This window comes from Poecilia reticulata, chromosome 17 (assembly GCF_904066995.2).
Source record: "Poecilia reticulata chromosome 17, P_reticulata-male-v2, whole genome shotgun sequence".
NCBI classification, from domain to species: domain Eukaryota; kingdom Metazoa; phylum Chordata; class Actinopteri; order Cyprinodontiformes; family Poeciliidae; genus Poecilia; species Poecilia reticulata.
Window position 1 is genome coordinate 24,364,000 of NC_088846.1, and position 13,793 is coordinate 24,377,792.

The 13,793-nt window shown below is 36.6% G+C and overlaps 2 protein-coding genes across 2 annotated transcripts in view; one reads left to right on the plus strand and one right to left on the minus strand.

Moving 5' to 3' along the window:
• ak5 (adenylate kinase 5) overlaps positions 1 to 7,507 on the minus strand; it is a 97,200-nt gene extending 89,693 nt beyond the window's left edge. Inside the window, exons 1-2 of the mRNA XM_008434639.3 lie at positions 7,108 to 7,507; positions 5,038 to 5,224 (exon numbers count right to left, since the gene is read on the minus strand). Of these exons, the coding sequence (XP_008432861.1) occupies positions 5,038 to 5,224; positions 7,108 to 7,167 (247 nt within the window). The 5' untranslated portion in view covers positions 7,168 to 7,507. The remainder of the gene's footprint in view (positions 1 to 5,037; positions 5,225 to 7,107) is intronic.
• A 2,200-nt stretch (positions 7,508 to 9,707) lies between these two features.
• pigk (phosphatidylinositol glycan anchor biosynthesis, class K) overlaps positions 9,708 to 13,793 on the plus strand; it is a 43,471-nt gene continuing 39,385 nt past the window's right edge. Inside the window, exons 1-6 of the mRNA XM_008434640.3 lie at positions 9,708 to 9,859; positions 10,070 to 10,123; positions 10,232 to 10,323; positions 10,885 to 11,020; positions 11,517 to 11,628; positions 12,717 to 12,813. Coding sequence (XP_008432862.1) covers positions 9,794 to 9,859; positions 10,070 to 10,123; positions 10,232 to 10,323; positions 10,885 to 11,020; positions 11,517 to 11,628; positions 12,717 to 12,813 — 557 coding nt within the window. The 5' untranslated portion in view covers positions 9,708 to 9,793. The remainder of the gene's footprint in view (positions 9,860 to 10,069; positions 10,124 to 10,231; positions 10,324 to 10,884; positions 11,021 to 11,516; positions 11,629 to 12,716; positions 12,814 to 13,793) is intronic.

Below are 13,793 nucleotides of genomic sequence, written 5' to 3' on the forward strand. Positions count from 1 at the left end.
CCTGGCAGATATGAGCTTCAGCCACAAGCTCCATTTATCAATAACGCTCATCAGCTGGCCGCTCTGCTCAGCCGCTTTCAGGCTTTCTTCAACACACTTTTTTGAAATCGTAAACCTGCTGGTCACTGCTTTTCTTATTTGTACGATCTCTACCTCTCTGTGAAGTTTTGTGGTATAACCAGAATAACTATAGGCATTTTTTTTTACTTGCTCAGACACACACACAGGATGTTGCAGATCTTTGTTTTCAAAGCAGCAAAAACCCCATACTTCAGAAAATAAGAGAGGACGCTTTGGAGTTTAAATGAAAACATAAGCATGCCGATTCTGACTGTGTAGCTGAATTTGATTTTGCCTTGCAAATTTCGACCAGGTTTTGCATAAACAGGGATTTTCCGCACTGCATCCACCTGCACAGGGTTGTAACTGTAATTTATAACCGCTCAAAGGACAGCAAAGATTATGAAGATTACTGATTAACTGCACAAGTTTGTCTCCAGTGAAGCGCGTTCATTCACGTTGGCAATTAAATGGACACTGCACACTGTTTCTGAACAGGAAACGTCTTATCTGAAAAAAAAAAAACGTCAATTTTGCAGCGAGAGCTCAGGTGTCTCACTTTTGGCACTTTTCAGAGCGTGAGAGTGGGTGACGCACATGGATACACATCACATTAGAGCCAGCGGAAGAAACCTCTTATTCTCCTTCCTGTACTTCAAAGGAAAACACAAAAGCCTGAACTGAGGATCTGTGAATGAACTCCTCAAGATGCTCTGCAAATGTCAGCACCCTTCACCGTTAAAACACGGAGCAGAATGGGATGCTTTTAGCTTTCTTCAAAAGAAAAACATTTTATTTCTTACTTTTACGTACATTTCATGACAATTTTTTGCTATTAAATTAGCCGTAAAAGTTTGTACTTCTTTTGTCAGAACTGCGAAGCATTCATGTCCATTGTATTTCATCACAATTTTTCATATTAGAATCATGAATTTAAATGTGATTAATTGTAATTTTATGAGAGACCTAACAGTAGCACGTAACTGTGAAGTGAAAAAGTGTCCTTGCTGCATCACATTGAGTTTTTACTTTATTTTTTTTTACAAATAAAAAATGGAGAAGTGTGGTATTCATCTTACTTTATGCTGATAAACCTAAATAAAATCCAGTTCAGCCTAAAGTATGGATTTAAAGTTTTATCACAATATCATGTGGAATTACTGACAATAAAAATGATTTACTACTGGTACTTCTTTTTATGTCTACATGACAGCTTTTATAGCCCCATTAACACAAATACTGCTAAACATTCCCATTTGTGATGCTTTCTTTATGACGCAAGTCGCATAAATAAATGTGATTTATATCACTAAAATGCACACATTAACTGGGGTTACGATGGGAAATTGTTTGTTTTTATTGATCTGTACAGCACTTTCAGCTGCTTTTAGTATGAAGGGTGCTTTATAAATAGAATTTATTGATTTAATCATATTTTCAAGTTTGATATTTATTAAACGAACAGTGGAGAAGAATATTAAAAACAATCCTGACCTGGACAGTTTTAGAAGTTTTTAAACATTCATTAATAATATTAATACTGTGACAACAATGAATGAAACCCTTACCATGATAAGAAATTTTTCATGATAAATGATAAATACTATAAGTTCCCACCCAAAGTTCAACCATTTTTTTTTTCATTAGTCATCTAATTAGTAATCAGAGTGTCAGTATAAATCATCAGGGCTGACTTGTACAAGACTAAGGTTATAAAAAGGGCAGCTAGCATCTCTGCAGACCCCACACATCCTGGACACAAACTGTTACAGATACAGAGCGTTATTTACAAAAAACTGTTTCTTCCTCCAGATAGTCTCTCTGATGAGCATCTTACAGTCAGATACTCTGCTGAGACATAAAAAGCATTTTTGCACTGTCATATCAAACCTTTCTTTTTTAATGTCTGCAAATATATTTACATAAGGTTCCCTCATTCTTATCTTATTTCTCTGTAAGTTTGTATGTGGAGAAGTTTAAGGCAAGGTTAGATTATGAAACAATATCCCACCATCTCACAGAGTTCCAGTCTGTCACACTGCAAAAACACAAGCATTTCTGGTCCAGTTTCTAATCAAATATACATCAAGACATTTTCCCATAATATAAGTGAAAAAATCAGCCAGTGGAATTAATATTTGCTCAGCAACTTTGAGCATTTGCTCACTTAAAACAAGCTCATATCTCTTGCTGAAAGGTTACTTGTAAATTTATTTCCAGTGTCTTAAAATATTTGCACTAGAAACTAAACCAAAAATACTTGGTAAGGTTTTGTGTTTTTGCAGTGAATCGGACAATTACAAGGCCGTTCGCCTTAACCTGCAGGCATGGAGACGATTAAACTGTGATGGAGGGAATAAAAGATGTTTGAGGCTGAAAACAATTGAATATTGAGAGAGGTTTGTCTTCCAGCAGCACAGCAACCTGAAACAGGTAGGCAGAGCTAAAATGATGTTAAATAATGTTAAAATGACCGAGTCAAATATAATTAATAATCTGCAGCATATGAGCTCTCCAGCTCTCCCTTCAGTCTGAGCTGCAGCTGTTTTGCAAAGATAAATTGGGAAGCAAACAAGCAAAAATAGAAACACTAAGGAATAAACTAGACTTAATGAAACGAAACCGAATGAAACTAGAGTAACAAGAAATAACTATATGAAACAAATGTAACTAGAACACGATGAGGAGCTGAACTAAAGGAGAACAGGAACAAGACGGACCTAACCAAAGAGGAACAAACCCCTAAGTGTCAGACAGAGGTGAAGAACTCGTTGAGACATAATCAAAAGAAGTTGCGACAGTAATTTCAGCAAAGTTTTTACTCGTTATGGTAGAATATGAATTCATATACTTCACATACTTACACTGCAAAAAACAGAAAACCTTACCAAGTATCTGTGATCTAGTTTCTACTGCAAATATCTTAACACACTTGAAATGAGACAGATTTTTTGGCAATTCCGATTTTTTTGCCAGGGACGTTCACACTGCCAGTAAATGCGACCTGCGTTCTGCAGTGTGAACGAGCAAACGACCTGAAAGTGTCCCGCTGCGCAGTAGAGGGCGCAATAGCGTCAGCGTTCTCAGTGTTTTGCCAACCGCCATAAAAAGAAGAAGTGCTCAGTGTTTGCGGAAGTAAACATGGAGGCTAACGGTGGAGCTTAGCTTACATATTTGAAGTTGCTGTCCGGCCGGAGCAGCATATTAACAACTTAATCCTCATTATAGTCCGTCATGGTTGTTGTTTTTTTTCCCACTTGCGCGTATCAGGATGCAGAATAATGAGATTTGTTGAGAATCAGTGACGTCGATCAGTTCGGATGAATGCGGCCTAGACGTTATGGTCGCATTTGAATCGGATACGTATCGGATATGGGTCACATTCGAAAAATAATCCGACCTGTGCTGTTCACACTGCCGTGAAAAGATCGGATACAGGTCGCATTACGTCAAAAAAATGGGAATTGGGTCACTTCAGGCTGCAGTGTGCACCCAAGTTTCAAGCAACACGCAGGAGCTTGTTTCAAGTAAATTTAATACAATAATAAGCCATTTTCACAAGTTACAGGTTAAATAATCTGCAACTTGTACTTTTCCTAATCAATATTAATAAATTACTGACTTAAAACAAGCTCCGATATGTTGCTCAAAAGTTACATGTAAGTTAGTTTTGATTTATTTTACATGAACTAAAATATTTGCACTAGAAAGTAAATAAAAATACTTGGTAAGGTTTTGTGTTGGTAAGTATACTGGTAACTATATAATTACCAGTTTCTTGGTAACAAACCGCATTTCTTGGTAATTGGGCGTTATTTTGTGTTGATGTTTCACATAATCAATAAAATACAGTTTGTGACCAAATACGCTGTAACAAATGGCTGTAAAACGACATCATGATAATACGGTAGGTTGTCTGCGTTTTGAACTGAAATGCATATTGAAAGTATTTGGGATGTGATTGCATCATGTGCACAGCTGTACTGTAAATTTTAAATGTAGAGATGCATTGTGGGATATTTACTGGCTGGAGGCGAACGTTCACGGGTTAGAGAGTGGGACCAACAAGGACTTTCACCAGGTAACTACTTTTTAGAACATTTTTATTGCAGTTTTGTGTTTGTTAGTGGATAAAAATATGTTTTATGAGGTTATATTTCAAGCATTTGGCGACTTATGTGGATAAATTCCCATTAAAAGGCCTTGAACTGCTCAGTCTAAGCTGCTGGTGAACAAATCTACACTGCAAAAACACTAAATCTTACTAAGTATTTTAGGTCTTATTTCTTGGCAGTTTGTAATTATTTGGTTTTAATGGAATATAACTTACTTGTTGGTTCTTTAGCAAACTGAATATGAATACCACAACATGTTTTTAACTAATTATTTTGTTCTTGGCTTTCTTTGTTTTTAAAAACCAGTTTCATAACATCCATCCATTTTCTTTACACCCTTGTCTCTCAGTGGGGTCGGGAGGGTTGCTGGTGCCTATTTCCAGCTAACGTTCTGGGCGAGAGGCGGGGTCACCCTGGACAGGTCACCAGTCTGTCACAGGGCAACACAGACACACACAGGACAAACAGCCATGCACACACACACTCACACCTAGGGGCAATTTGGAGAGGCCAATTAACCTGACAGTCATGTTTTTGGACTGTGGGAGAAAACCTGAGTACCCGGAGAAAACCCACGCATGCACAGGGAGAACATGCAAACTCCATGCAGAAAGACCGGGGCCGGGAATGGAACCCAGAACCTTCTTGCTGCAAGGGAACAGCTCTACCCACTGCGCCACTGTGTAGCCCAAAAACCGGTTTGAAATAAATAAATATTTCTTCATGTTTCGGCACTCTTTTGTGTTGGTGTACCACATAATCGGTGAAACACTGATAAAACAGTTTGTGATAAACAGTTTGTGTCCTACTTTTATGGACAAGTAATTCGCATTAAAAGACCTTGACCTTTCAGCAGCCTCACCGTTTCTGAAGAGCGACCGGCGCGACTGGCCGCCGTTGAGCGGAGGAAGGGACTTCCTCTCCTGGCCCACAAAAGTGTCCCACCGCACCTTTTCGGTGCCGCCGAGCTCCCGGACTTTCTTCAGACAGCCTTCCAAGTAGTCGATGGGGTCATCGGGCCGGTAGTACATCAAACCCGTCAGCAGACTCTGTGGGAAGCGCAGAGGATGAGGTGTAAAGTTAGAGGAGAGAGGCGACAGCACATTGTTGTTCAGTGGGAGTAAAGTGGAGCTGAGCAACTAATGAGATCTAAAGTTCAAAACCCGCCTGCTGTCTGGGCTCCGGCTGGGGAACCATCATCTCATTCTGTCCATGACCCTGTCTGGCAAAACAGGGCAGCACTGCAAAAACACACAATCTTACCAGGTGGTTTTGGTCTAGTTTTTTATGCAAATATCTTATTACACCTGAAATAAGACAAAACTAAATTATAAGTTAACTTTTCAGCAACAAACAAGATCTTTAGAGTCATTAATTCCTTAACTTTGGTGAAAAATAATTGGTTCCATTGGCAGATTATTTCACTTATAACCAGAATCGGGTACATTTACTCAATTTACCCGAGTAACATTTTGGAGAAAAAAACCCCAAACTTTTAGGAGTATTTTTACTACGCTGTAATTTTTACTTTTACTCCAGTATTTTTATTATGAAGTATTTCTACTGTTATTTGAGTAAAACTTCTGGATTTTTCTACCCACTGAATGAAGAAGAAACACGTTTTAACCAGAAATTCACCAGACACAGACTCACACCTGCAGTTTTTGTTAAAGTTTTATAAGTTTTTTATTGAAAGAAACTGATTTGGAAAAATTTTATTTTGCCTGATTTTGTTATTTTTTGTTACTTGTATGAATTATTGTCACTTTCATCCTTAAAATACCAACATTTCCACTTAACTTTATATTTTGTTCCATCTAATGATGTAATTTTTAAATGTTAAATCATTGATAACCAGTTACTCAGTAATAATACTTTTTTACTCTTAAGTAATTTCCTGGCGGCTACTTGTACTTTTACTTGAGTAAAAATATGTAGAAGTATCACGACTCATACTTGATTACAGTTTTTGGGTACTCTGCTTATAAAATTTGAAAAATGTCTTGTTATAAGTGAAATATTCTGCCAGTGAAACTAGTATTTTTAATCAATGTTAATGAATTATTTCCCTAAAAGAAGCTAGTCTATTGTGCTAAAAAGTTACTTATAAGTTAGTTTCTGCCTCATTTCAAGTCTACTAAGATATTTCCACAAGAAAACTAGACCCAAAATGCTTAAGATTTTGTTCTTTCGCAGTGAGGACCCCGATGACCTTTTCTTTCTATTGCTACCATTAGAAAAGGGAAAACCTAACTGTTCCCAAACAACACTTTCCTCAGGGACTTCCTTCCTGATTTCCACCCTTCCTCCACCTCTAATACATCCTGAAAAGCCTCCAGAAGTTTCATCTACTTTCTGGTCAGACAGATGACAAAAACGGCATCTGAGCATCGGTTGCATGCAGCAAAATAGTAGTTATGATGATGTGCCACTTCACTGCTTAACGTAATTTAAGCTGACAGCAAATAAGCAGCAGTGATTGCACTGATTGCTTGCATACATTCGCCACACAACACAGTGGGAATTGACTGTAATTAAGTGGAGGAGATAATTTACTGTCCTCCACGCAGAAGTAATCTTATATCAATATTGCTACAAACTCAGAGCGTAATGATGTGAGAGAAATGTGAGAAGATTGCCACTTATATTGTTTAAATATGCGTGCCTTCTTGCAGAAACAGTCATTATTCTTACATTTATCTGCTAAACATCTGCAATAACTTAAAATGCATACTATATATGTTTAACTACAGTTTTTAAAACGGCTTTTGAATCATTAAACCACCAGCATGATGCGCTTGTTTTTAAGCTTTCAGCTGTAATATTTTCTGCTTCACTGGTAAAAGATGACACATAAGACCCTCTCCAGCGCACATTGCATCGCTTCAGACTATCCTGATGTAGAAAACATCATGTCAGCTCCATCTCTCACCTCAAACAGCTGAGGTATCTCCCTCCGTGCCAGATACTCCTTGGCATCGTTGGTATTCATCTCCAGCTGGATTTCCTCTTTTATTTTTAAATGAAAAAAAAAAAAAACTTATCGGAGGCGGATTTTTCCCACCTGTTTCCCCTCTGATTTATCTTTGGTTAATGAGCGAGTTCGTGACAGATCTCCTCTCAGCGCATTTTTTCCGCCCCTGTCCTTGCGGACTTCTCAAGTGGATTCCTGCAGGTGATGCCACCGCGCCGCCCTCCTCCTCCTCCTCCTCTTCCTCCGCCTGCTCCTTTTCTCAGTGGTGCGGATGCGTGGCTCGGTTTGACTCTTTTTCTCGCCTCCCGCGGCGCTTCGCTTGCGGCGCGCAGCTCCGGTTTGGACGGTCTGTGCTCTGCTGACAGCAGCTTGCGGGTTCTGTATGCAGAAGAGCGCACGCCACGCCTCCTGGTGGCGTTTGCAGTTAGAACTGAAACTTCGTGTTTACGCACAGCGCGTCCACACGAAAGAGGATGAGGGCCACTGGAAAAAAAACCCCCGTCTGCCCTTAAACTCAGAATTACAACCGTTTTCTCTGAGTCATGCAAAAATGTTTATGCGTTAGGCAAATCTATACGACGGTGTATTAAGGTTATTGTTCATAGAGAAAAAAAAAAATGCATTTCCGCCAAAAAACGTTTTTTTTTCTATAACAAGAAGAACATTTCTGAGCTAAAGTCGAAAATTTGCTTGAAAAAACAACAGAAAGTCTTTAAAAGTTTTCTCTAGCAAAGTTTCGACTTTTGGAGCTCGTTTTTTGTTTTATCGAAAATTTCTAAAATTAATCTCAATTTCTTTTATTTTTTTATTGGCCCTGACTTTAAACTCGAATTTTGTTTTTTTCCCTTCAGAATTCTGACTTTTTTCTTCTTCTTCTTTCCCCTCCCCCCCAAAAATTCTGACTTTTTACTGAAATCAAAAATGCACCATCAAATTTTAAAACTCAAAAGTCCCTAAGAAAATTGGGACAAGCTTTTCTTAGAGACAAGAAAAACTTGTCCCTAAGACAAGCTTTAGGGACAAGCTTGTCTTAGTCTTATTTATTTATAAAAAGGACAAGTGCAGCTTGTCTTATTCATAAATAAGTGCAGATTTATAAATGATGTAGCATGGAAGACACAGTTATATGACAGCTTATTAATTTAAGGTGAGTGTAGATAAAAAAGGGAATAAATTTCCTCCAAAAAAAAGGTTTTTGTTTAGAACATTTCTGAGATTAATCTCAAATTTTCAGATTTTTTTTCTAGCATATTTTTGACTTTTCAAAATTTTCTGCTTTTCTGATTAAACATTATATAAAATTTTAAGACAGTAGCTTGAGTTGCACTTCACAGATTTCATTATTATATAATGAGCTGTGAGTTGGGAAAGTGACGGATGCAGCAGGTCAAAGCAGCAGCAGCAGCAGCAGCAGCAGGGATTAGAGTCTTTCAGTGCTCTGAAATCACACACCCTGCTGTTTGACAGAGCTGGTTTTTATGCTGCCTGGTGATCAAGCTGGACTCTATGCTGGACTTGGATGAAGAAATTTTGTGCAGTTCCTCCATTCAGAGCAAGCAGATATTTAAATACTTACCTTTAGCTTTTTGCTAACTCACAGGAGAGGACATTTGAATCCAAAGATGTCCAAATCAATAACTAATAAGGAAATAGTAATTATCTCAAAATATAACAACAAAACCAAAGACACAATAGCATGAAGCCGATATTTGTCTTGCAATAGGATGTTCAGTTTGAATGTTGAACTAATCATAACATGAGTTTTATCTCTCATTTTTCTTATATTTGGCATGTAAATAAAGCAGACGACATTAAAATCAGAAGATGGATAGAGCAGAAATAAATGAACATAATGACAATGCAAGAGATGAACATCTTTAATCTCTTGCAGATGACATATTAACCCATTAATATGTCATCTTGATCAACCTTGATTACCGTCTTTGAAAGTGTACCTCTCATTGTTTAATTACATGAACTTCAATTATCTTCTATATGTTCGCATCCACATTTTATGAATGATTATTTTATTGTCTTGTAGTTTAAGACACAAGACGATTAAAAAAAAAAAAAAAAGGTATTATTAATAATATTATGACTTTTACTTTATTTATATCAGTAAAATAAAAATTCTTTTGAGGCTCTAAATGCATTTGGACCTTTGGGCAATTCAGCTCAAACAAAGTCATTCTTGTGTATTTTTTATTTAACCAGGAAAACCTTTTTGAATTTAAAGCCGCTTTTGAGTGACCCAGCCAAGACGTCACAAATATATAAATTTTTAAATAATTAGAAAGTAGATTCCAGCTGGTGTGGTGAACTAATACTACTACTATAACAACAACAACAACAACAATAACAATAATATTAGATAAAAGAAATCTAGGATGAATCAAGTGTGTATTAGTTATTAAGCAGGTTTGGGAACTGTTTACTACTCTTTGTAGTAGTATAGGCTATTTTTCATTATTCCTATGCCTCAGTCCTTTTTAAATAAAGCTGAAATATACCTGGTTTGATTGAACTCAATGAAAACAATGTTGTCAGGCGTGAACTTTTATTTTGAAAAGTCTCGTACTGGAAGTACTCGCGCCGGTTGGATTTTACTTCCTCGATATCCAGTCAGTGTTGACAGCGCTGCACAATGAAATTACTCACTTTATTAAGTTTATTCCTAACGTATTTAGTTACGGACTGCATTAATATTGAGGTGAGTATCAGTTTGTATTTCTAGCTTCGGATTTCCTGCCGTATTTGTGTATATCTGTGTTAAATTTTATCAAACAAATCGCTTCCGGTTAGCTTGCTATGTTTCTTTATAAACCCTATTCACTGCTGAATGGATCTTTTCGCTTCTAAATATCAGAATCACATGAAAAATAATTATATTTAACGTGTCTTGTTTTGTTTATTTTATCAGAATACAGCAGGCCAGTTCTTTAGCAGCGGTCATACAAACAACTGGGCTGTTCTGGTCAGTACATATTCATGAAGCTGACTGATTTTATTCGTTAATGATGAGAGCAGCTTCCTGATTTCTTCCGGCTTTACAAGACTTTTTCTTGTTTTACTGGACAAACAGGTGTGTACCTCCAGGTTCTGGTTCAACTACCGACATGTGGCCAATTCTCTGTCCGTGTACAGGAGCGTAAAGAGGCTGGGCATCCCTGACAGGTACCATTCAGCCCAACAAGGGCTCACTGCTGACTGGTGGGAATAGAAAAAAGAAATCAAATCAGGAACGTTGTTCTGCTTGCCCGACTCGTTAAAATAGTTTCCTGGTTTTTATCCTTCAGTTTCCATAAAAATATGTGCAAAGTCGTGACAGAAAAATGAGAATTGATAAAAAAAAATCTTTGCATAATTCAATTTTTTTTTTTTCAGATTTTGTCTGGAACTTACTTTAAATGTTCTTTTTCCATAATTGTGATTAAATATGAATAATTTATTGACTGCACTGTGATTAAGTTTTGTATTTTCACCAATAAAAGTGGAAAAGTAGAACACTGAAACTAGCTTGATTCCTTACTTGCAGCAAAACTTACAGTAAGATTCTGAAATAAAGAGGAATTATTCAGTCCAACATAAAGTCAAATGCGTTCAAAAAACTACATGAAAACGCTAAACTAATGTATTTTACCACCAATATAAATCACTCAACACCACTGACTTTATTATTTACCTATATTTAACGATATTGATGTATTTATTTTTTTGTTTTTTTGTTTGTGCCAGTCATATAGTTCTGATGCTGGCCGACGACATGGCTTGTAACCACAGAAATCCCAAACCAGCCACAGTGTTCAGCCACAAGAACATGGAGCTGAACGTCTACGGAGACGACGTTGAGGTGGATTACCGTGGATACGAGGTCGGTTTACCTCTGTGCTGTAAACATGTTGGACTGGGCTTCTTTTTTAAAGCTTTCAGCATAATTAGATGATTTAAAAAGACTAAAATATTAAAAATTAAACATCTGCTGTTGTTGTTTCAAACTTCCTGACCTCTCAGAACCAAACATGGAGAAGCAGCATTCAGCTTCTGTGAATCACAAATCGGGAATAAATTTCCAGAAAACTGCAAAAGACCCGAAACACTGAGTTCCTTTAAAAAAAGACTAAAAACCCAGCTGTTTAGAGTTGATTTTGTGCCGCCATAATTTGATTTGTAAATGACGTCACTGTAATGTTTCAATTGCTGATATTTACGTTTTTATGATGAAAAGTACTTTGAACTGCCTTACTGCTGAACAGTGTATACAAATAAACTTGATTGATTGGAAAAAGAAAAAAATTTTGATGAATTTGACATGAACTGTTATAAATAAATTGTTGTTAATGTTCCACAATGGATCCCGTTTGTTTCAGGTGACAGTGGAGAACTTCCTGCGAGTCTTGACTGGACGGCTTCCCCCCAGCACTCCTCGCTCCAAACGCCTCCTGTCTGACGACCGAAGCAACATCCTCATATACCTCACTGGTATTTAATTATTTCCCATCTTTTTGACAATTTTTAATCGCCAAAACTGATTTCTTAACTCAGTTTTATTCTCATTTGATGTCCTGTTATCAGGAAACTGCAGATGAAATCCTATGAAACCTGTTATTTTTTTCCTCCGTTTATAAATTGCTTTGAATCTGAAAACTCCTACTTTTTCTTTTAGCTGTGAACACATCAGCAAACGTCTTGCTTTGAGGCACAAGTGTACCTTTTTCAGGTACATTCAAAACTGCCACCTCTATCAAAAAACCTACATCACTATTTTTTTCTCATGACAGAGAAAAACAAATTGATAAAAATTGCAATCAGTAGATCAGAAACAAAGAAAAATGGAAATTGCATATTTGAGATCAGAATCGCCCAGTTTTCTCTGCAACGCTCTGGGTTTAAATTCTTCAATGCCCTTTTCCAGTTTAATGTCCCTTTCTTTTTTTCTTTTTTCTAACATTCAATAGAGGAAATGTTCTAACATTTATTTAATGACTTTTAGATATCATGCAAAATCAAAGAAGCACAACAGCAGCGGTGTAGAAGGAAATGGCTTTGCAGAAAGTTCAGTTTATCTTGTCTTTTCACGGTGTTTTAGATTGCAGATATTGTGGGAATTGTCCTCTCTGCTCTTTCCAAAAAGGTTAATTTGCACTTTAATCAGAGTTAATTCAGATTTCATGCAGAGATGAGTTAGGTATTTAGAGAAATATCCTTTCTTATTGGTGCGAAGAACACTATAATGTCAACATTTTAGTGGTGAAATATCAGCTTTTTGAAGACTTTCTGACAAAACTATTCTATTTTGACTTTTTAGGATCAAGCTCTTGGAGTATTTTCTTATTTTATTACAGCTGTTTTAGAAAATAAATGTATAAGATGCTCAGTTTTTGATCGTTTGCCAAGTTTTTGTCAGAAAATTACCAGACAAAATTAAAATTCCTCTTGTAGAGGTAATATTAAATATAAAGGTGCTAAAGGTAGCACCTTTCTTCTGTGTTTTATTTTCATTTTCTGTCTCTTTTTTTATCTGCTACCAGTAAATGTGTCTTAATATATATTTTGTGTTTCATTGACAGGTCACGGTGGGAACGGCTTCCTTAAGTTCCAGGATTCGGAAGAGATCAGCAACGTGGAATTGGCTGATGCTTTTGAGCAAATGTGGCAGAAAAGAAGGTGAAATATGGAGGACTAATCCTGCCATAATTAAGAATGACTTCAGAAAGTTAGATTTTCACATTTTAAAGTATTTTTTTAGCTGCAGTTGATCATGAAACGTTCACTAAAAGAATGTCATGTTGCATATTTAGCAGTTGTTTTTTTTAATGAATTGAACTATTTGTTTACTTTCATCTTCTAATATATTTCTAATATTGTGTATAAAAACTGCAAAAATGTTTTTTTCCAATTGATTTATACTAAAAGACTTATTAGTTGCAGCCCTACTTTTATTTTATGCAGGTGTACTAGATATAAATAACAATATTAATGTAGTTTTGATTGATTCCATCTTTGTTTTATTTTGACTTGATATATTTTAAGTTTGTGTCACTTGTTTTGCTTTAATTTTTATTTTGAAAAGTCTCATGCAAATGAAATTTATTTTAATTAGATTGCAACAAAACAACAGCTTTAACTTGTAATGAAGTAATAAATCAATGCACTAATTATTTCCTCTCATATTCTCTCGTAACTCTGGAGAGGCTCATATGAATCTGGATGATTGAGTTTGATAATTTGGCTCTATTGTCCCCTGTGGGTTTGTAACTGGGCGACCGGGAGCAGAAACCAGGCTAATCTAAGACATATTCCAGCTTCTTAACCTATTTTATTTATATAAACGCATCATATAGAGCTGTGTCATGCAGATCTGACTGTAATGAAACCTGAGAAGTGGCTCGTTTACTCCAAACTGTTTGTCATCTGTGTCTGTGCCAGTCGAGCTCCGCTTTGATGCTGATGTGATAATTGCTCTCTTTAGCTGCTTAATTACTGCCACCTCCTTTTACTCTCCTCAAACCAGCCTGATTCAGTCAGCTTGATTTGATTATTTGTGTTTGACCAAACGAGGGGGGGAGAGGTTTTTCTTAGAGAAGAGCAGAAGGATTGAAGGAGGTGAAATGGCGTGTAGGCGTGTTGGCGGGATTGAATGGTGC